The following is a 20,226-nucleotide window of genomic DNA, read 5'->3' as shown; positions in this document are numbered from 1 at the left end:
CTCTCAGTCCATGGTGCATCTCTCCATCCATTTTCTAATATTAATTGAATTGATGAATTAATGTTTCTAGTGTAGATATGAAAAGTAATTTGTATATATCCCTAGAAATCAATTCTTATGTAATCCACGTAATTGTGAACCAAGAAGTATACAAACGTTGCGGGAGGAGGTGGGGGTGGGTCAAAAAACACCAGACTTTCCCCAGGAGAACGGTGTCCGTACACCATGTTAAACCAGAAGTCATCATTGATGTATTTGTCACGTAACTTCCATACTTAGGTTATTTGAACCCAAACCACAATCTTTTCCTAAACCTAACCAGGCTTGCTGCTGTAGTTGGTGTTACCGGTGTTACACGGTGGTCGGGCATAAAACGATTACATTACTTGCTCACCGTCGTTTTGCTTTTTTTTTAATAGAAATAAAACTCATTTAGTTAATTTTGGCATATCAGCAGCATGTTATCAATACACAGACGGACGATGCTACAATCTGAAAGTGAAACTGTCTGCTCCGTATGGAGTCAACACAGAGTAGCAGGTGTCAGATTTCACACACACGGGACGAGAGAGAGTTGACAGACAAGACGAGGTTGGGAGATTTGGTGTCAAAGCAAAAAGCAAAAGCGCCTATTTGGCAATACTTCAGATTTAAACCCAATGCTATAAGGGAAACATAATGTTAATGAGGCAATTGCCGTGCCGAGGACGGAGCGGTCACAGCCAGTGTGCGCGGCGCAGCGGCTCCAGGTGGAAACCTGTAGCCAAGTAGCGAAAAACTGGATCGGAGAGGCCAGACACAGCCATCTAGTGGTAAAGATCAAAGTAAGCGGGCTACATATATTGAGCGCCGTCTTTGCTTGTAAAATGACCGGTGTAATCGGTAAAACTAGTGTTGTCACGAGTTTAATAACTGGTGGGAAAAGTAATTTTGTTGCCTAAACTAAGTTTGTTTCCTGTGAAGACAAAAGTTTATTTTGAAAAGACTGGAGCAGAAATTGACACGTGTTGCTTTTGGACGTTTGTAGGAAAACACACAAAACATGAGGAATAACTTTTCGTAAGACATCATATGAACCGTTGTATGAGGATACGTAACAGAGTGTAGCTGCAATCACGTTTGATTTCACAGAAACAGTTTTACACTAAACTTCTCCATCAAAAGAAGCCTCAGTAGATCACATGGCACCCACAAGACATGCTGTGTTTTGTGCAAAACATCCGAAATTATTAAGTGATATAAAACAAGAAGACGAGGCAGACTGAGGGAAAGTGAGTGCACCAAAAAGAGAATTACAGCACTTGATCACAAAATAACTCCTGAACTGAACATCACTGACTAATGATATAACAGCGGGTGGATATGTGTGCAGCTCTGCATCGGCTGCTATTTCTCAACTATTGTCAACCCTTTGAATCAAAAGCTCTCTGTGCACCGTTAATCATTAACAGCAACCACCGCGTGTGCTGGTGAGAAGTCGTGGATGAAAAAGAAAGAGAGGGAATAAATGTGCATCAGAAGAAAAAAAGAATAAAGGCGAGAGATTCTTTAGGGAAACGACTCCGCTTTCTGTGTTTCCTCCTCAGTGGGAGAACACTCAGCTGCAGTTTTTACTCTTTCGGGGCTCCGTGGTACCATACAATGTCTCTACTGTACGTGTTAAGCCTAAATACGGTGCATTTGCATACAAATGACACACTAAAGGTTAGAAGTATAGAAATTGTGTTCCAGTTGAGTAAAACGATAATCTTTTTTGTATTTTGCATTCTACTCGCACTGAATGTGTTGTTTTATGTAGAAAAACAATTACCCAGGTCTAACCTTCACGGAGTTTAGCTGCAGTGACGTAACACAGACATTAAGTGTGCACCGTTCCCTTAAGGGGCTTCAAAATAAAGAGAAAAATTAAAGTTTAATATGCTTTCAAATAGCACTAATCATTCCCTGGGGTCATTTCAAGTGCTTTCTGAATATGCATTACAAGGAGAAAGGCTTCTTTGCCACCGGTCATAGAGCACTTTTGACTGATTGGCTATTACTTTGTTATGATAATTTCCTCTAAATGAAACAAAATCAAAATATAGGGAAGAGTGAATTAATCCAACCCCTATACCATGGCAACAATTTGTGTTATGTTACCAAACATTTAGACAGAGCTGTCTATTTGACGATTCCTGTTGGAACCAGATGGGAAAAGTGGTAAACACATTCATGTTCAAGTGTGTTGCTGCTGTTAGTAAAGATGTCACATTTGACATCTACTTTCTTAAGACACACAAGATGTTCTCTCATCTGTTTCGCAAACAAGGTGACAGATTTGTTTTTAAAAAATATGTGATAAAGAAATAGGTAATAATAACGTGTCAGCTACTTTGCTCCTCTTCAATGCGTTATGCAGTGTTGCTTGAGCTCGTTAAGTTTTGCTTGTCTTGCTGCGATCCACTGACATAGAGAAAGTGAATGATGATGCCTGCATGTGACCGGTGTCATTGACAATCACAATGACATAAATGAACAATTTACACTCAGGTTATAGATTACTGGTAGTCAAGTTCTCTGACCTGCTGACATTGTAATATTGTGAATGCATTATGAATGATCATAAATAAATTAACAAAAGAAGTCATTATAGTTTTATTTATATGTTGATCAGAGTTTCTCCTTTTGCCATTCCAGTTGCGGAACTGTTTTATTGGCTCTCTATGAAATTATGTTTAAAGGAAACAATAAATCTATTTCTGCATTCAGTTTTTCATACTCTATTCAAGCATGGGAAAAAGTTGGCTTCAAGCAAGGGCTGTGCAATTAATTGAATTTCAATTACGATTTCGGCTTCCAACGATTATGAAAACAAGATAATCAAAATAAAATGATTATTGTGCCACATTCTGTTTCGCAATGATGCTCTCGTTTTGTCTTGCGTTATAAATCCAGTGCACCCCTTTCCTTTACAGTGATCCGCGTTCGTCCTGCTCAGCAGGTCAGGAATGACCGCTCGGCGTATGTCTTCTGTATTAGTGTGCCGCTCGGTGTGGGAGGATTCCCTTGTGGGAATTCTCCCCAGCGCTGGCTGGCCATCGCCCGGCATATGTCTTCTGTATTAGTGTGCCGCAACCAGCTCTAGGTCAACTTGGAAAGGCCTGTGCTAGATGCTCCCTCGCTTCCTGCGGGGAGGGACGGAGCTTCCTGCTTGTGGTGCCACTGTCAACCGGGACTGTCCTCAGTCCGCCGGTCGGCAACCCACCTGACCCGTCCTCAAAAATGGACCCCATCTCGCCTCTTAATAATGCTCTCAAAGTGCACAAGTTTGATGCATTTAACTTGTTAAAATGTTAAAAACATTTTCTTTCCTAATTCATGATGATTCCAAAGTCAATGAGTTATCATGTTAAATAATCATGATGTCAATATTGAACAAAACAATTGTGATTATGATTCTTGCCATAATTGAGCAGTCCTACTTCAAGCCCTATTCATACAGTGTTTATCAGCCACCCAGTGAACAGTTACTCCATTGTTTTGTCCCTCTTCTTCTTAGGTCGCAGTAAAAAGAAGGAGCACTGCCTGAATAAGGAGCTGTACCCTCTGGAGGAGACAGAGACTTGTCCCTGCGATGAGTTTTTGTCCCAGCCCTATGGGAACTGGTCTGCATGCATCCTCCCTGATCCGTCAGCTCCGGGGTCCCTGCAGGGCTGGATGAGCCACCGGGAGGTGAAGGAGTGCGGTCAAGGTCTGCGCTACAGAGCTGTGGCCTGCATCGACCTGCAGGGACACCTGGTCGACCCAACAGCCTGTACGGACTCAGGTAGGACAGAAATATATCGCATAACGTATTGGTGCTTTTATTTGCCCCATCAAGTTATTAAATAAAAGCAACATATTCAGTGCTTGCCAGTATGTAGGCTAGACATTAGTAGTCAGAGTAATCAGAAATTTTGATATTGGTGAAACCCTTATTATGTAATGTAATGCCATCTTGTGTCTAACCTGAAGTTTGGGCCCCCCTCAAGGGGACGCCAAAGATCACAGGGAGTGCACCAGGATTTGTCTGCTCTATGTATAACTAAAATCATAATAGCACACTTACTGAATAATTTATACAAAAGTCTGTATATAAAACTATTTAAAAAGATGTATTTTATTATTATTTTTTTTTATTTATTAGGCTACATTCTGTTCAAACTCAATATATGTGCACAATTGCAGATAAAGATCAGGCTCCACTAATATTATAAGTATTATACTATTATTATGTAGAAGGAAAATAGGTTGGGAACCACTGTTGTATGCGTTGGTTATTGTAAATGTTTAGTTTCTGCGTCTATGTCCTAATTTTCTGCATATTTCAGTGTAATAGACAATTGGGTGAAAAATGCTAATACAGTTATCCAGAGACTGCAAACAAACAAAAAGCATTATAGAGTGTGAAAACCCTTAAGCAGTTTCACTCTGCCGTGCTGGCACAGAATGAGATACTCATTAGTCAGATAATTAGCTCTTGGTGTCACAGCGAGCAAGTCCAAGGTCTGGCGGAGCGCAAGCCAGTGGCATGTGTGTCTGACATTATTAATGTGATCCTCGCTGCAGCCGCTGAGCAAGTCTGAATCAGGCCTCCTCCCTCGCCACCCCCCCTCCCTCCTGTCTGCCAATGTCCAATTTCAGGCTACACGGTGGAGGTTTGCCACATCCCTTGCCCCCTTGACTGTAAGCTCAGCGACTGGTCAGCCTGGTCAGCCTGCAGCGCGTTCTGTGGCAGCGGGTTAAAGATCAGGTCCAAATGGCTCAGGGAGAAAGCTTTCAACGGGGGACGCCCATGCCCCAAGCTGGATTTGAAAAATCAGGTAAGGTGTACACCAGTGCTTGTACATCCATAGCGTCCTGTACAATGGAAACAAAGTGTGGAAGGTAACTGTTATTGTGACAGCATGCTCTCTGTTATCAGTCTGTGTTTAAAGTGCAAATTATTTAGAGTCATTTTGAGCGATTGTTTGAGTGTATTTTTGTCCAGCACTTGCTCGTGGACATTAGAAAAATGCATTTCAATTCTCATATGGAGACACAGCAAACACGACCAAACAAGGTCGACCTCATCATCCATCGACATTGTTCTCAAGTCACTTCTTCCCGGACTTGATTGTATGCAGGGGCACGTATAATAGAGGGCAATCTACACTCATGTTCACCACCATAGTACATGTAATAGGGAGGCCATGCTTAATGTAGACAAACTACTTTGCATAATTCTAATAGTGTCCACGCTGCTCCATGTTTTACACAAACATACATTCTCGGAATGGGATCAGTATGCATGCTGTAGTTTGCATTTTAATTTTTTACACAAGCTTTTAGAAAATACAGTCCTCCAGGCGCGGTTGTGTTGCAGCCCAACGCCGTCACGTAAATCCACAGTGGAGTTGTTGCATTCTGCTCACATTTCAATGATAAGGTTTATTATAACCCATCTGCCAACGGGACTCCTGGGTGACCTGTTCATTTCCCGATGTCTTCAGTCAGACGAAAATCGTTCGCCTTACAAGACATGCCCTTTCCTTGACATAAAAACAGGGCGGTGTCAAGTAATGAAAAGAAAGGGGGGGCACGAAGGGCCAAGTGGACAGATGGGAGCTTTTGATATTCCATCGTCCGGTAATATCCGTGCGTATCGCTCTGAATATTTTGTGACAGCAGCGCACCTCTCATGGGGTCACGGTTTAAAGAGGGGAAGTGTTTTATGAATGCTGCCTGTATGCTTGAATGGGCTTGAAAGGACACTTCAGTTTGTAGAGGTCAGTATGGAGATGAGGCACGGCTGTGTGAAAAATATCCCGGCGTGTTCTAGTGGAGATTTGTGTACAGATGGTTAAGTGCCCACTAACAAGGTCTATATGGCCTCTGTAGTAATGCCCTGCAATAACCCTCGCCACTGAAATTGGAGCTCGCTGTTGCCGATGCCCTCGCGGATTTATCCCGAGGGTGGACAAGGCCTCACTGTTAACATTATCAAATTGGCTATTTAAAGTGAAGTACATCTGTCCGAGGTGTGGGTGGAAAGACAAGATAACCTCTACTCTCAGCCTGTAGGCATTGCTGTTGTGTGTAACAAGGAAACTCCTCGATGGTCACGAGCGACTTCTTGACAGGGTCTCTCAAAAAAAAAATCCTTGTGTTGAGCACTTCACCCCTCAGCCCTCATACTTATGTTGGTCCTCAGTACTTCATTTAGTCTCTGTCAGGGCGCAGCGTGACAAAGAATATTCACATCCCTAATGACTCTCGTCCTCTCTCCAAAACACTTGCTCTCTTATCGCCCACTGTGAACTACTCTCTAGCCAAAGTGCGGCCTCGCTCCCACCAGCAGATGTTTCCCCTCGAGCCACGGCCAGAAGTGACTGGCATGACGGAGATGAAATTTACAGTGCGCCACAACTCATCCTCTCATCACATGGTTGAGTAAGCAAGTAAGATAGGGAGAGAGATAGAGAGAGGGAGACGGAGAGAAAGAGGAAGTGCCACCATGGAAATAACGAGCAAAAATGGCTAGCAGACTGCAGGTGTTGGGGCTGTAAAGTAAACTGTAAGCACGTTGTTAATGAGGTAGGCTGTATGACTTTCTGCATCGGTAAAAGACGATGAAGAGCGAGTGTAATCAAAATGAATTATTCATGCATCACCTCACTGAGAACCTGTCATTGTGGATCCTGAGTGTTATCGAGTGGAAAATAATAATTAATGCACTAACTTTCAATGGAATGTTTTTAATTGTGCTGTAGGTGTGTTTTCAATAAACCCCAAACCCTTCCCCTGTAGCAATTGTCTAATCATAGCTCAGCGACCGTCATCGACACCGCGGGCCTGTCGAGTTTGATTTCTCCACATGTCGAAGCGGTGTACATGGGGCTGTAATAAAGCCTGTCCTGCTCTTTATTAGATCAGGTGAAGTTCACACTCCACAAGCTCTGACAAGCCTTTTCACTTGTAACATTAAAAGTGGAACAAGCTGCAAAAATTTTCAAAAAAACATCATAACTTCTGTCGTTCTCGGCCAGTTATGTACACTAAACAGACCCACAAAAGTTAATATGAATTTTGAGAGGTGAATATGTCACTTTTATTATTGTAAATTGCATATTAGACAGGGAATCTTGACAGGTGTAGCAACAGTGACTAACGTTGTCGATTTTGTATATAAAAAAATATCAGAACCATAGACTGTATATATAAGGAGTGGATATAGTCACTGTAATGTCACCCATTGGTTTGTGGACTGCCGTTTTGAAGCATTGAGTTTGGCTGCCGCCACCTTGGTTTTTGGCCGTTGCCGTATTGTTTTTTTGCAACCAGAAGCGACACGAGGATGGAGTTAAATACAAGCGAACGCTGAGTAAGATGTTTTTACGTGCCCAAAAAGGTTATATGTAACTTTTATGAACTGAAAACACACTGTGAAAGGGTTAAATCTGTAAGATGAAAACACGGACAACTCCCAGACTGGACAACGCCCTAGTAATGACCTGTCAATCACAAGGTAGCCACGCCCTAAAGCATACTCTGCTTTATGATCTATTTGACACTAAATGGGACCATAATCGACTAAATGAACATCATGCTGTATTGAAGAAGACTTGAAACTAGTGATAAAGACCATAAACTCATGTTTACAATCTTTACTGAGGTAATAAATCAAGAGAGAAGTAGGCTCATTTTCTCATAGACTTCTATACAATCAGACTTCTTTTTGCAACCAGAGGAGTCGCCCCCTGCTGGCTATTAGAAAGAATGCAAGTTTAAGGCACTTCTGCATTGTCTTCACTTTTCAGACCTGGAGGTTGACCACTGATCAGAACCTGTTAAGCCGTCTTCACATGATAAGAAATTTGCCCTTCGCTCAACGTGAATACAAATCAAAGCGCATATATAATATGTCATCGAACAGTGCACATGGAAGCTACTTCATTGTTTATAGGCAACACCAGTTGCAGCTGTTATCTCATTGTTTGCACTTTGAAAAGTCAGCGGCAACCAAGACCAAAATTGAAATAATTTCGCACTTTGAGCGCAGAGCTTGTGGCAATTTTGAGCGGTGCGCCACACCAAGATAATGCTTCTGCCTAATTAGGCCTCACCGCTCTCCCTGTAGGAAAACAAGCCAGCGCAGACCGATTTTACTGCTGATCATGTGTGGACAACTTTATAAGTATTGTTTTAACTGCACTACAGTTTTAACAAAGTGAATATTTTTCATTCCAGACTTTAGAAAAACAACTTCATATTCTGAAAGTAGAAGTGAAGAAAAACTTATTTCTTATCTCTATTGTCAAAATATACTTCCTTGTAAGAATAAATTATTCATTTTCTAAGTGTTCAGAATATTTCACTCTGCTTCACTTGTTCTAAGCGAGTCTTGCCAAATAAATGTTTTTGTTTGTTAAAAAAAAAAAATGTTATACAATCTACTTAAAATTGTATATCACTTATTTTTTAAATTTATATGAAAATGCCAGCAAATATCCAAATGCTGATGAGGTAATGGATCTTCACAGATTGATTTTACAGTACATCTATTTGTAGCCCATATCTGAATAGAAGATGCCCTGAGAGGCTGCTACAGAGAGAGCTCACAGATGTCAAGGCAGAGCAAGGCAAATCGGATCTATAATTACAGGAGACATCCAAATTTCATCAAAACTCCCACAAGTGTTTGCCGCCACATGCTGAGATATCAAGTGGTATATGCACCGTTTCCTTATAATGTAACAGAACTGTCTGCCAGCCGCTGTGCCAGTCAGATAGTTATTTTTCACTCTATTAACGCCTGGGGCCTCCACTCCATCCACACTGGCCCTGTCCCATGGAGACACATCCTGCCTCTCCTCACCATACCATATGTTGTGTGTGGTGGGAGGTTATTGTGTGTGTGAGAGAGGGATCTGTAAGGTTACGAGACAGGTGCCGTTGTTTGTGTGTGGGTGAGGAGCTGGCATGGGACACAGGAAAAGCGTCTCACCATTCCCTCCTTTTCACTTTTTTAGCTTTTCAGATGTGTTATGTAACTTATGCATCAGGAGGACAAACGTTTCAATACTGCATATATATTATATGTAATATATTTACTGTAATAAATCATAAAATGACCATGTTATGTTATCCGAGATTAAGGAAACATGCTGAATTGAAATACTGGCTTCTAAGACAACAATGCTACAGACAGTATGTTCTCCTTTTCCGTTACGGTCCGGAACGTCTGTTTTTGTTTTGCTAACGTGGTCAGGTCTAGAAGGTAACCCTCAAATTGCGAAAACGTGCACTAACTGCTATCAGTCACACCAGAAGAGCAGAACTGCTGAAATTTGAACTGCTGTTCCCCTTTAAACGCTAGCTGTCAGTGCTACATATTGCTCCTTTAAATATGTTACATTACATTACTGTCATTAATATTGTGTTTATTGTTCATTGTTGGACTTATGCTGTCCAACAATGAACCGTTTGTGTTATATGTGTGTGTGTGTTTGTTTGTGCTATATTTCGTTTATTTTTATCCTTCAAAAAAAAAAACAATTGAGGTTGTGGGGGAGCAAATTACCAATTACTATATATTTCTGTTCTCAGAATATAATTTCCTGCTTTCACTGTAAGATCCCCATTTCCGTAGAATCGCATCCTCCGATAGAATACTACAAAATCAATATGGTCGTTGTCCATTTGGGCTCTTGATGTTTTGATCTGCTTGTTGCAACTGCAGGTCAGAGAGGAAATGAAACAAGGCTGGTTGAATAAGATGCTCTGCCTCGATGCTTCCCTTTCCACCGGTGGTGTTTGCGTTGTGAACGCCACATACTGTATAGACAGAGACAATGTGTTTTAATTTGAGGATGAAGTGATAAGCATCCTGGCCATTTGTGCCTTGATGCAACCTCTCAGTTGTAAATGTATTTCTGGTAAGTAGTTTGGGTGCATTGTTTTATCCCTCCTCTTTACAATGCTCTAGAGTCGAGTTCAGACTCAGACGAAACATAATTATCACATAATTATCACATAATTATCAGTGCTTAATACATATTCACATGCAAACCCTGTGTATCACGTGTTGAACGTGGGTTCAAGACATTTGTGAATAACGGTGAAAACACACTCCTGCATCTATCGCGTTGGGTGTCACAGTTGAACTGGGGTGTTTTGGCACTCAGCGTCTCACTGCTAGGGATGATTATAATATTAATATAACAAGAATCATAGGACAGAGTAAACACAACGGCTGCTTCATGGCAATCCTGTAAGCTTCAGGCAGACAATTCAAGTGATGCTCACAGCTGACGTACAGTATGCCGCTATCAATGCATATCCAATGCATCGTTTTTAATCTATCGAAGCCGTCACGGTGTCCTTACTCTTTTTCTCCACCTAGCTGCTGATTCTCTAAATAGCCTTTAATCAGCAAGCCTGCATGCCAACAGTGTGATCATACCACTTCATATCAGATTTATAAAGGACATAATCATGCTCCACATTCACTGCTGCCAACAGCGTTCTGCAATGACCGATTTAATATTAGTGGTTGCCCACAAACGCACACTTCCAGGCAGACGTCAGTGTTTTTCTGCCTGTGCTGTTGGAGCCTCGAGATCATTTTAAGTCTCAAAAATTGTTTTAATCACCGTATGTATCACCATGATCTGCGTCGAATCCCAAAGCTCGCCGGTTTACTTCACCAAATGAAGCATTTGGTGCCTGCGTGGTGCTTACATATCATCATTGGACTCCTTGGCTCAGTTCAGCTGGGTGTTTGTGTACTTGGCAAATGTCAGTAAGCTATGAGACTGCTGATGCTGCTGGCTGTTTTTCTCCGAATATACTCTGAGCTTTGCCATGGTGCCAGTTTAGAGGAACAGGCTAGAAAACAGTCAGATACAGTACATTACAGGCATTAATTTGTTGAAGGGTTTTTATTGCTTCCCCACAGATCTGCTTGTGGGCGATGTTATGGTGCCTGCTGGTATGGCTGCCAAGCTAAGCTCTGATGGTGCTGCTATCTGCCCGTGCCCAGTCTTTTTGTTGTTTCTTCTTAGGAAATATATTGTGATGATTCATGCTATTGGTTACAGCAGCAATAAATGTCGACTACTCATGTGGTTAGTTTCGAGGTATTCATGTTTGTTGGCATTGTTTTGGCGAGCTTCTTTTTGCTCTGGCTTTGTAAACTGAGGTTACTAGAGGGTTTTTATTCTTATTAACTTTATATCCTTTGACATATCCCTTGTTTAATTGGCTTTAAGGGAAACACATTATGGCTCTATTGTAGGTAGTTGAATTCAGATTTTCCCCACACACTTCATATCGCCACAAGAGAAACATTATTAACTCAAATAAAGCTGCAACGATTCATTTATTAATTGTCAATTACATGTTAAATTTATCACCAACTATTCTGATGATTGATTAATCAGTTTGAGAATTTTTTTAATAATAATAATATGTTCTGGTTTCTTTACTCCTCTATGACAGTAAACTGAATATCTTTGAGTTGTGGACAAAACAAACAAACATTTTAGGACGTCATCTTGGGCTTTGGGAAACACTGATTGACATTTTTCACCATTTTCTGACATTTTATAGACCAAACAACTAATCGAATAATCGAGAAAATAATCGACAGGTTAATCGACAATGAAAATATTCGCTAGTTGCAACCCTAAACTCGAAAGCATTGACTTCTGTGACAGCTTGCACTGTTGTGCATATATCATGAACTAGACCTAAACAGCTGAGCTCTTGTTAAACTCTGGATTAACTGCTGGACTATGATCACACTCAGTGAACTCATGGCCATCTGCTGTTTATCAATGCTGCTTTTCATAGAGAAGATCTGGTCTGCTCCAAGCCAAGACTCTTGAGCTTGTAATTAGAATAAGTTAAGAAATTATCTGCTGCAAAGCTCATGTGTTTTAGCCAGGACTGCCCCCTCTTAATCGATTAGACGACTAATCTTATCTATTAGGGATGGCACAAGAACCAATACTTTGATACAAAGTTGATGCTGAAATTCAGTACCGTACCGTCAGGGCTTGAGACTAACAGCGCCCCGTCATCCCGTGGAGTCGGGGACGATAGAGAATGTTCTTTGGATGCAGTAAAATCACTATTGATGCATCCAGTGGACATTTTCCCTCATAATGCTATGTTATGACAACAATGTTGTGTTGAAATCAGCAGGACGAGAGCTAGTTAACGTTATCTGTTAGCTCCAGTAATAAAGGTGTTGAAGTACGTGGGATTTATTGTTTTACTCTTTTTTTTTTACCGTGGCATCGAATTGGTATCGAGATTGTGGAATTTCACTGGTATTGGCATTGACTACTAAATCTCTAGTAGTGTGACATCCCTATAATCAATTATCTTCAGTCTTATTGTCAGGGAATGGCCACAAGGTGGTCAGTTCCCAGTCCAAGCATATGAAGAATCTAGAAAAGGCTTGTCCTTGGCTACCTCAGACCCCCTGCATAGTGAGCTCAGCAATGTATCTGCTGTTGTTTTCATGCCAGCCATGTATCAGAGTGAAAGCAGTGGTCATTATCCTGAGGATTGTGTGGAGTCCTGTCTCCTTTCATCATCTGGAACGTTACATCTACAAAAGCTTTCAAACAACTCAGTCATAGCTGTGTCTGCTGTATCACTGATGCACAAGAATAATGGGAGGCTAATTTAGGATTTTGTGGAGCGTTATCTGTGCTGGACCTGCCTGCAGCTCAATGTTAAAACCAAAGGAGCTGCTGATGCACTTTAACGTGGCAACACACTGCCCAACCACACCAGTTAAAATACAGAGAATCACTGGCCTATAACCATATGAAGGAATTTAGTTCAGTTTATTTCTGCGTCTTGCTCAAGGACATTTTGACATGTGGACTAGACTATTCTAGTCTCTCGTGAGACTAGTCAAACTAATGAATGAGTTCAGTTCTGTCCTGGGGTGCTCTTTGGTTTCCCCAGAGTACGTGGAGTTGAAAGAGTGATGACCAGACTATCTATTATATGCAACAGCTGCCACCCACTGCGCAGAACCATAAGTGCTTGAAGCAGCTCCTTCGGTGCCAGGATGCTCCACATACAGTATAAAGAGAGACCTCCTGCCTGCTGCTTTGAGACTCTACAGCCACTGCTACCCTCAGTGGACCACAATGACACCTGAATTATCAGACAACCATAACATCCAGGTGTTTTTAACTGCATTTAATGTTTTGCTCCCACTTTGTCTCTAGACATCTGGTATTGGTCTCTGCCTCACTAAGCGTTATCATTACTCTACACAGGACAGCTGCTATTCAACGATAGAAGCTGCTTTGCTCATTATTCAAGTGCAATGTTGAGGTTTTTCACTAAACAAGTACAACTTCGTTAAATCACTTTGTCCCTTTCATTTTTGACTATACTTTTGTATTTATAACTGCCTAATGCTTCTTTTATTGTGTGTGTTTCACAGTTTTTACTATAGTTGCTGGATCATTTCCTTAGCTTAGCTTATTTTAGCATGGCTTAGCTTTTAATTGACCTGGTCCACTGTTCTCTTCACCACTGTGGACAATTCATCAAGGTCAGTAAATTAAAAGGGCTAGATGTAATAATTAGAAATGCTTGTTAACAGTGACACCTGTGGCCTTAAAGTCACCGACAGTCGGCGTCCTGTTTCTCGCGCTTGTGCTCGCACTACGTAGATGCGAGCATCAGTCAAAACAGTGCGGCGACACGTGACGACTGAACGTGATTGACAGCTAAAACCACAATATCAATATACTGTATATTTTCACATGCTTACCTGTCCAATAGGAATTTTGCCAGTTTTGATACCCAAAGCCAAACGAAGGTCCCTCCATGAATCAATTTGCCTGACGGGCTTCACTAGATGTAAAAAGTTTGTGTTGGAGTCTGAGTCGTGGTCAGGGCTATTTGTTTGTTGCCGTTAGCAGACCCCATTTCGAACCAAATTTTAGCTATCGTTGCACACCGTTTGCCCTGTAGTGGAGCTCTCGCACTCGCGAGCGCACATGACGTCACATTCGTTGGATTTTCCTGGAAAAAAACAGCCCACATTCTTCATAATAAAAGCAGTCTACGCTCACGGAAGGTCTCATTTTTTAGGTTAGGTTACAACCTGTTCACACATTGGCAAAAAAATAAGTCCCTTTAATTCTTCTTGTCAACTGGTTTGGTATTAGAGGAAGAAAATATGAATCACAGGAGCCTGGGTGAGAAGTTGAGGTAGGGTGAGCAAGAGGAAACATCAGAAGTGAGAATTCTTTCAAGAAAATACACATAAAAAAGGACTAAAAGTAGCAATTTAGAATAACAATTCAACAAAATGTACTTTTTTATTGACATGACTTTGTGTTATGAGAGAGAAGTTGGCTGTTTTCTCACTGAAGATAAGCCCCCAAAGAAATTGTTATTCATCATCTGGGAACGATTACCATCTATAGCAAATTTCATAACAATCAAATCTGTCATCCGTCTGTATGCTGTCCAATAAGCCAACAACAGCCCATAGCAAGTCTAAAGAATGGATGAATCCCAAATATCAGAAAAAGATAAAAGAGCACACATGTTCTAGTTTTTACCCGAGTGCACCCAGGTGCTGAACTCATCTCTCTCCTTCATTAGAATGACAGAGTTTTGGAGCCAACTGCTGATGGAGCTACCTAAGGCCAATGAGGTGTAATTAACGTAGAGCAGTGCTTGGGCATGTGTTATTCTCCCCCTGTAGGCCCAGCACAGAAAGCGAGGTGTCTCCTTGCATTACAAACCATGCATATTGTTAAGGCAGCCTGAAGCGCTGCCACCCAGAAAGGCTAGATTTTGGAGCCTCTCTATCTTTTCTTAAAGCCTCGAGCCACCCAGATGGTCCACAGCATTTACTTCAGATACAAAGGTTAATCACAGCTTCTATCTGCTAATTAGAAAAGCAAATTGTATTAAGGGGCTGTGTGAATATTAAATACATGCTCATCATTTCATAACTGGGATGATTTTTTTAAGTCACAATTGTTGCCGTGAGCTTTGTAACCTAATAAAACATAAATACAGCCAAACTCTAGTTTTTACTCTACTAGTATCAATCAATAAAATACCCGTTATTTGTATGTATCTAGATTTGACTATATAGTAATTATATTTAACATTGTATTAACGTTATAACGGCTAGCGATGCATTTTCTCTTGGCTGTTTAATAACATGTGTCAACCACACTAAAATAAAGAAGTTGATGTTGCATCCACAAGAAACGTAAGACAAAAGGGCCTACATGGTGCCTGCAGGTGCTGTTGTGATTGTGAACTGTGTTGTGACTTTATCAGTGTTTTCAGTGTTAATCCGAGTTTTTATTTCCTTGAAGTACAAATTGCTTAATTTCAATTGTGAAAGAGAGGCAGGGGAGCTCCTTCCCAAATGTTTGTGTAAGTATGTGACAAAGATATTTGACGATAGCTATTATTAAAGGTGCATGCAGGGTTAAGTGCTTGCAAAATGTCTCTGCTAATGCACTCCTGTCTTGTTGAGCTGTGTCGTGGTAATAGATAACAAAGTAAATGAGAAAAAAGAAATCATTTCAGTGCTGGAAATAGAGCTTGATGGCCAAATAATTTGTGTAATTATGGAAAGTCACGCCATTGCCCTGCAGTGCTTCAAGAAGACATAAATCTTGTAAGGCCTTGTAAAGTTCATTGGCGTCCTTGGTGGTAAGAGACCTAATTGGAAGACAGTGGGAGGGAGAGAGTATGATATGTAAAGCAACTCAGTGGTCAAAGATCCAAATTAATTGTTACAGTCGTGTGTCTCGAGGCCATGTGTGGGTGCGATACTGATAACATGGAAAAACTAGAAAAGTGCTCTCAGATCTCCAGCAGGTATGTCCGCAACTACCACTGCTGTTATGTTTGATTGAATGAATACAGACCACAGTTGCCCCCCGTCAATGCTGCAAGAGTATCAGACATGTTTTTCATCTGTATGCCTCACACAACAGATACATTCTCATTTTAATCTATATGCAGCTGTCTGCACCTGCTCTGTGCAGCTAAAATGCAGTACACTGTAACAATTCATGACTGTTTAATGCTTCCTCTGAACAGAAACTGTCAGTCATGCTGTATGTTTAGTTCTGTTAGCTGTTAGCTGTATTAGCCAATTACATGCCAGGATTCTGCTGCCCCCCGGCTGCTAACAACTAACTAGCTCTCCTCATACCGATGCACTCTGTTGTAGTCAGCGCTCGGTGCAGTTTGTCATTTGCTAACCGATAGTTAACTAATAAATACATACACACTCCATACATTTACATGCATGCAATTGTCTAGGCGTACAAATTAAGAGAGGAACGATTCGTAATCTGTAGCGGACACAAGTCCAAACTGAAGCAGTTGTTGATCACTCACCGGCAGGTTAAGAGTAGTGAGCACTTAGCAGTCAATGTATCAAATTGGCGATAAAATATGTTGTCGAAAAAATATGTTTTCAAAAAGTGTGATTCACTGCAACCATGAGAGGTCCTTGAACACACAGTCATACATGAGCACATCAATTATTAGGCTGATGAGTCCAGCAGTATGCGAGATTAGCCCTGGACAGACAGACACAGAGATGCATTGCAGACATACGCACGCCGAATACATAATCTCCTGGCGGAGATAATCACAGCTGATTGAACACTGTGTCTGTTATACAATTGAGACAAAACTGCTAATACATATGTTAATACGATCCTACTGTACAAGTACAGTAATGCTATGCTCTAGATAGATACCAAACATGGCCGGGTTATTATGTGTGCCAGGAAAATTTAAATAAGCTCATTGCTATATTTCAAACTCATAAGAAGATAAGTAGCTACGAACATCAAGTTCCATAGAATAACATCTTTTGATATTTCAAGTTGCATGTAGAATATCATGAGTGCTTTGATCCCTTTTTTTTCCTCATGGCAGAGTTGTGCTTCCCTCAGGAGATCATCATGTTATCCCCCCAGTCTTAAATCATCTGGAAGTGTGAAGGGATCAGTGTGTCAGCAGGGCTTAAGAGCAGATGACAAACTCAGACTTCTTATTGCCTTGGTACAGAGTCTCTAGTTGCTCACACTTTTGGTTTTTGCGGATTTTGTTGTTGTGATTCAGATTTTCCAAATTAATGGGTGGGTTGTTGGTAAGCTACGGTAGGCTGTGTTGGTTTATTTGAACATATAACACACATTATTTTTGCATAACGTTGTCAGCCTTGTGGCTGCATTTCATCTTATCTTCTCACATCTAAATCATTCACAGAAGCTTAGATTTCAATATTCGGCAAAAGCAAGGCTTATTTTTGCGGCAATATATCTTTTCTGAGAACAACGAGGTGTCTAACTCACACAGGCAGTCTTCCTAATGGCTGCATTACATGTTGGCACATTTTCAACTTTTCATGTCATGAGTATATTTGAGAGGTCATCATCACATGGGAATAGATCCCTCCGTGTTTCTCAGAGGAGCCATTATTTTCTAACTCATCCGTGTGCCTGCTGACAGTAATAGCACAGTCTATTTGAAGTTGTGGTCACACTTTGACAGTTAGAGAGATTTAGGCTGCATTTACACCACATCAGGCGTTGCGGTGATTCGCTGTAGGGGTTGTGTGGGAGAGTCACATTAATGGCCCATTAACCGTGACGATTAACGTCTTTTGTTCCCTCAAGGTTGGGCTGTACAGCTCTGAATCGCCGGTTACGTGATTGGCCACAGCAGCGTTGATTCTGTTTCTACCTTTCAGCCGCTGCATGTGTTTTCGGCACCCTATTTGGCAGCCGCAGCCGAAACGCACTACCCCTATTCAAAATGAATGGGATAACCTGCGTTTTCACCGCAACGCCTGATCTGGTGTAATCGCAGCCTTACAGACGTATCCGTCCATCTCACTGTGCCGGCATTACTGCGGTGGCACGTCGTATTGACTCAGCGTCTGCTAACTATGTTAACTGACTGACTGGCTGAATGTCTCTGTGGTTGCTCGTAGTAATTTGCGTAAATGGTTGGCGTAGATAATAAACACAGATGACTCTGTATTTAAAGTTGATTAAAGTTAAATTGAAGGCTTTTACGAGGACACCTACGTGTTCTGTTCTGCTGCCGTCACTACGAGAAACCACAACGCTTTCAGCTGAGAGTCAGTTAACACGGTTAGCAGACACTTTGTACGTGTTCTGTTTGTGATGCCGACCTATTAATGATGTTTACTTTATGGTCATTAGGTTTCCCTGGTTTGAGCAACTAACGTTATATTTCACAATAACACCACAGTTAGTTTATCGAGTTAATTTATTCTGTGGGACCACTGCAGAGATCAGATCAGAGAGGTTGTCCACTAATCGGAAGATCGGCGGTTCGATCCCCGGCTCCTCCAGTCCGCATGTCAAAGTGTCCTTAGGCAAGATACTGAACCCCAAATTGCTCCGGAAGACTGTGCTATCGGTGTGTGAATGAGTATTTAGATTAGATCCTGATGGGCTGGTTGGCACCTTGCATGTCAGCCTCTACCATCAGTGTATGAATGTGTGTGTGAATGGGTGAATGTTGGCATGTAGTGTAAAGTGCTTTGAGGGGTAGAAAGACTAGAAAAGTACTATATGAATGCAAGTCCATTTACCATTAATGTTAGCTATCTTTGCTGGAAAGTTGAAGTTTGCTACTACTGTTGGGCAGCACAAGTTCTTCCCGAACTCCTAAAAATCTTTGTCAAAAGTAACGTTGCATAGAAAGTAGAGGTAAAAGTAGAAAATTGTACACTTCTTAGGACAGCTTGCATTCAAAAATGCGTGTGATGTACTCAAACACCCCCGCAGTAATGGAAGCTTGTTTACTTCTAATATTTCCCCGGATTCCTGTATAGAAGAGAGTGCTCCTCTTTAAGGCTTCCTGTCCCATTAGTCTCTGGTTACAATAATAATGTGCCCTTCCTGTAAGAGGGCCTTTTCACGTCTCTTTTTGTATATGTGTTTATTTGTACCCACATGCATCATTATGCGCACCTACAGTGTGTATATGTGTGTCTGTGTGCATGGGGTTTTCATCAAGTTTTGCAGGTGTGTTTTTTTTTTGGATGGAAGCCATAACCATTGACGCACATTAATGCAATTTACTTTACATGCCATGTACTAGGCAATTTAAATGCACATATTTTCTATATACCTGGGTCTTTAAATTCACCACAAATGAAGATAAGTTTAACATGGTCCTGGGTTTGACCCATTCAGATGTGCAGCCATGAAGGAATGAATGAAGAAGAGGAAAAAGTGACTATTTTGGCATCCAGGGGGCTTTGCAGTATATACATGGATGCTCTAACTATAACCATTTGTCACTGCCAGAAGCATATGGTATTTGGCTCAAAGAAGCATTCTGTGAGTCCAGTAAAGGTCTATGCTTACAGCAAATGTTAGTACTGTCTTGGGTCAGGGGATTTTATTTGAATGTCCCTTTTACCGTGAAAAAAAATCAGGACAGCCCGAACGGTTTCTTGTAAACAACACAACAGTAACTTTTAGCAAACCCTTGTTTAGATACAGAGCACACAGCCTCTCAGAGCATATGCTCATTCGCGCCGACTTCCCTCTCACCATCTCCAGACAAATTAATTTCTTGGAGTTGCCTTCAGCTGCAGGTCTGGCCATTGCACAGCTGTTGCAACCAACTGCAGCACTTTAAAACTCTCTCAACACTATGAATCATTCAGTTTGGCAAAACATGCAGGGCCGCTAGAATCACCGCAGATGATGAAGTACTTAATCATCCTTTACCCTCATTAATGAAACCCAGAGCAGAATGCAGTATTTTCTAAAATATCAAATTTAAGCAAAACTATACATTTCTGTCACTGCAGGCAAAATCTAAACTAATGATCATATCATTGTTCTTCTCTCCCCTGCCCAACTTCTGGCTTGTCATGCACTGCTAATATGGACATCCACGCAGGCTCAGGTCAGTGCCGTTCATTCTGTACATACACTCTGCTATAGCTAATGAAGACAAAATGCATGCCAGATCTGTCCGAGTGACTTACACTCCTGTGACCCTTTTGGTCTTTTGGTCGAGAGAAAGAACAATAGTTTGATTGGAGAGAGTGCTACACAGGATGGAAATCATTTATGTGAAGTGCATTCGGATGATATTCCATCTGCTTTTTAACTGGAGGAACATTTTCAAAAGAAGGACTTC

General features: G+C 41.3%; 1 protein-coding gene across 2 annotated transcripts in view; it reads left to right on the top strand.

Annotated features, from left to right (window-relative positions):
• Positions 1 to 20,226, top strand: part of thsd7ba (thrombospondin, type I, domain containing 7Ba) — a 225,420-nt gene that overhangs the window by 175,239 nt on the left and 29,955 nt on the right. For both annotated transcript variants that reach the window (XM_037789632.1, XM_037789633.1), the window contains 3 exons: positions 3,539 to 3,805; positions 4,663 to 4,841; positions 19,984 to 19,989. In XM_037789632.1, the coding sequence (XP_037645560.1) occupies positions 3,539 to 3,805; positions 4,663 to 4,841; positions 19,984 to 19,989 (452 nt within the window). The remainder of the gene's footprint in view (positions 1 to 3,538; positions 3,806 to 4,662; positions 4,842 to 19,983; positions 19,990 to 20,226) is intronic.

This window comes from Sebastes umbrosus, chromosome 13 (assembly GCF_015220745.1).
Source record: "Sebastes umbrosus isolate fSebUmb1 chromosome 13, fSebUmb1.pri, whole genome shotgun sequence".
NCBI classification, from domain to species: Eukaryota; Metazoa; Chordata; class Actinopteri; order Perciformes; family Sebastidae; genus Sebastes; species Sebastes umbrosus.
Note: the sequence above shows the minus strand (reverse complement) of the source record. Positions and strands in the feature narration are given on the sequence as shown.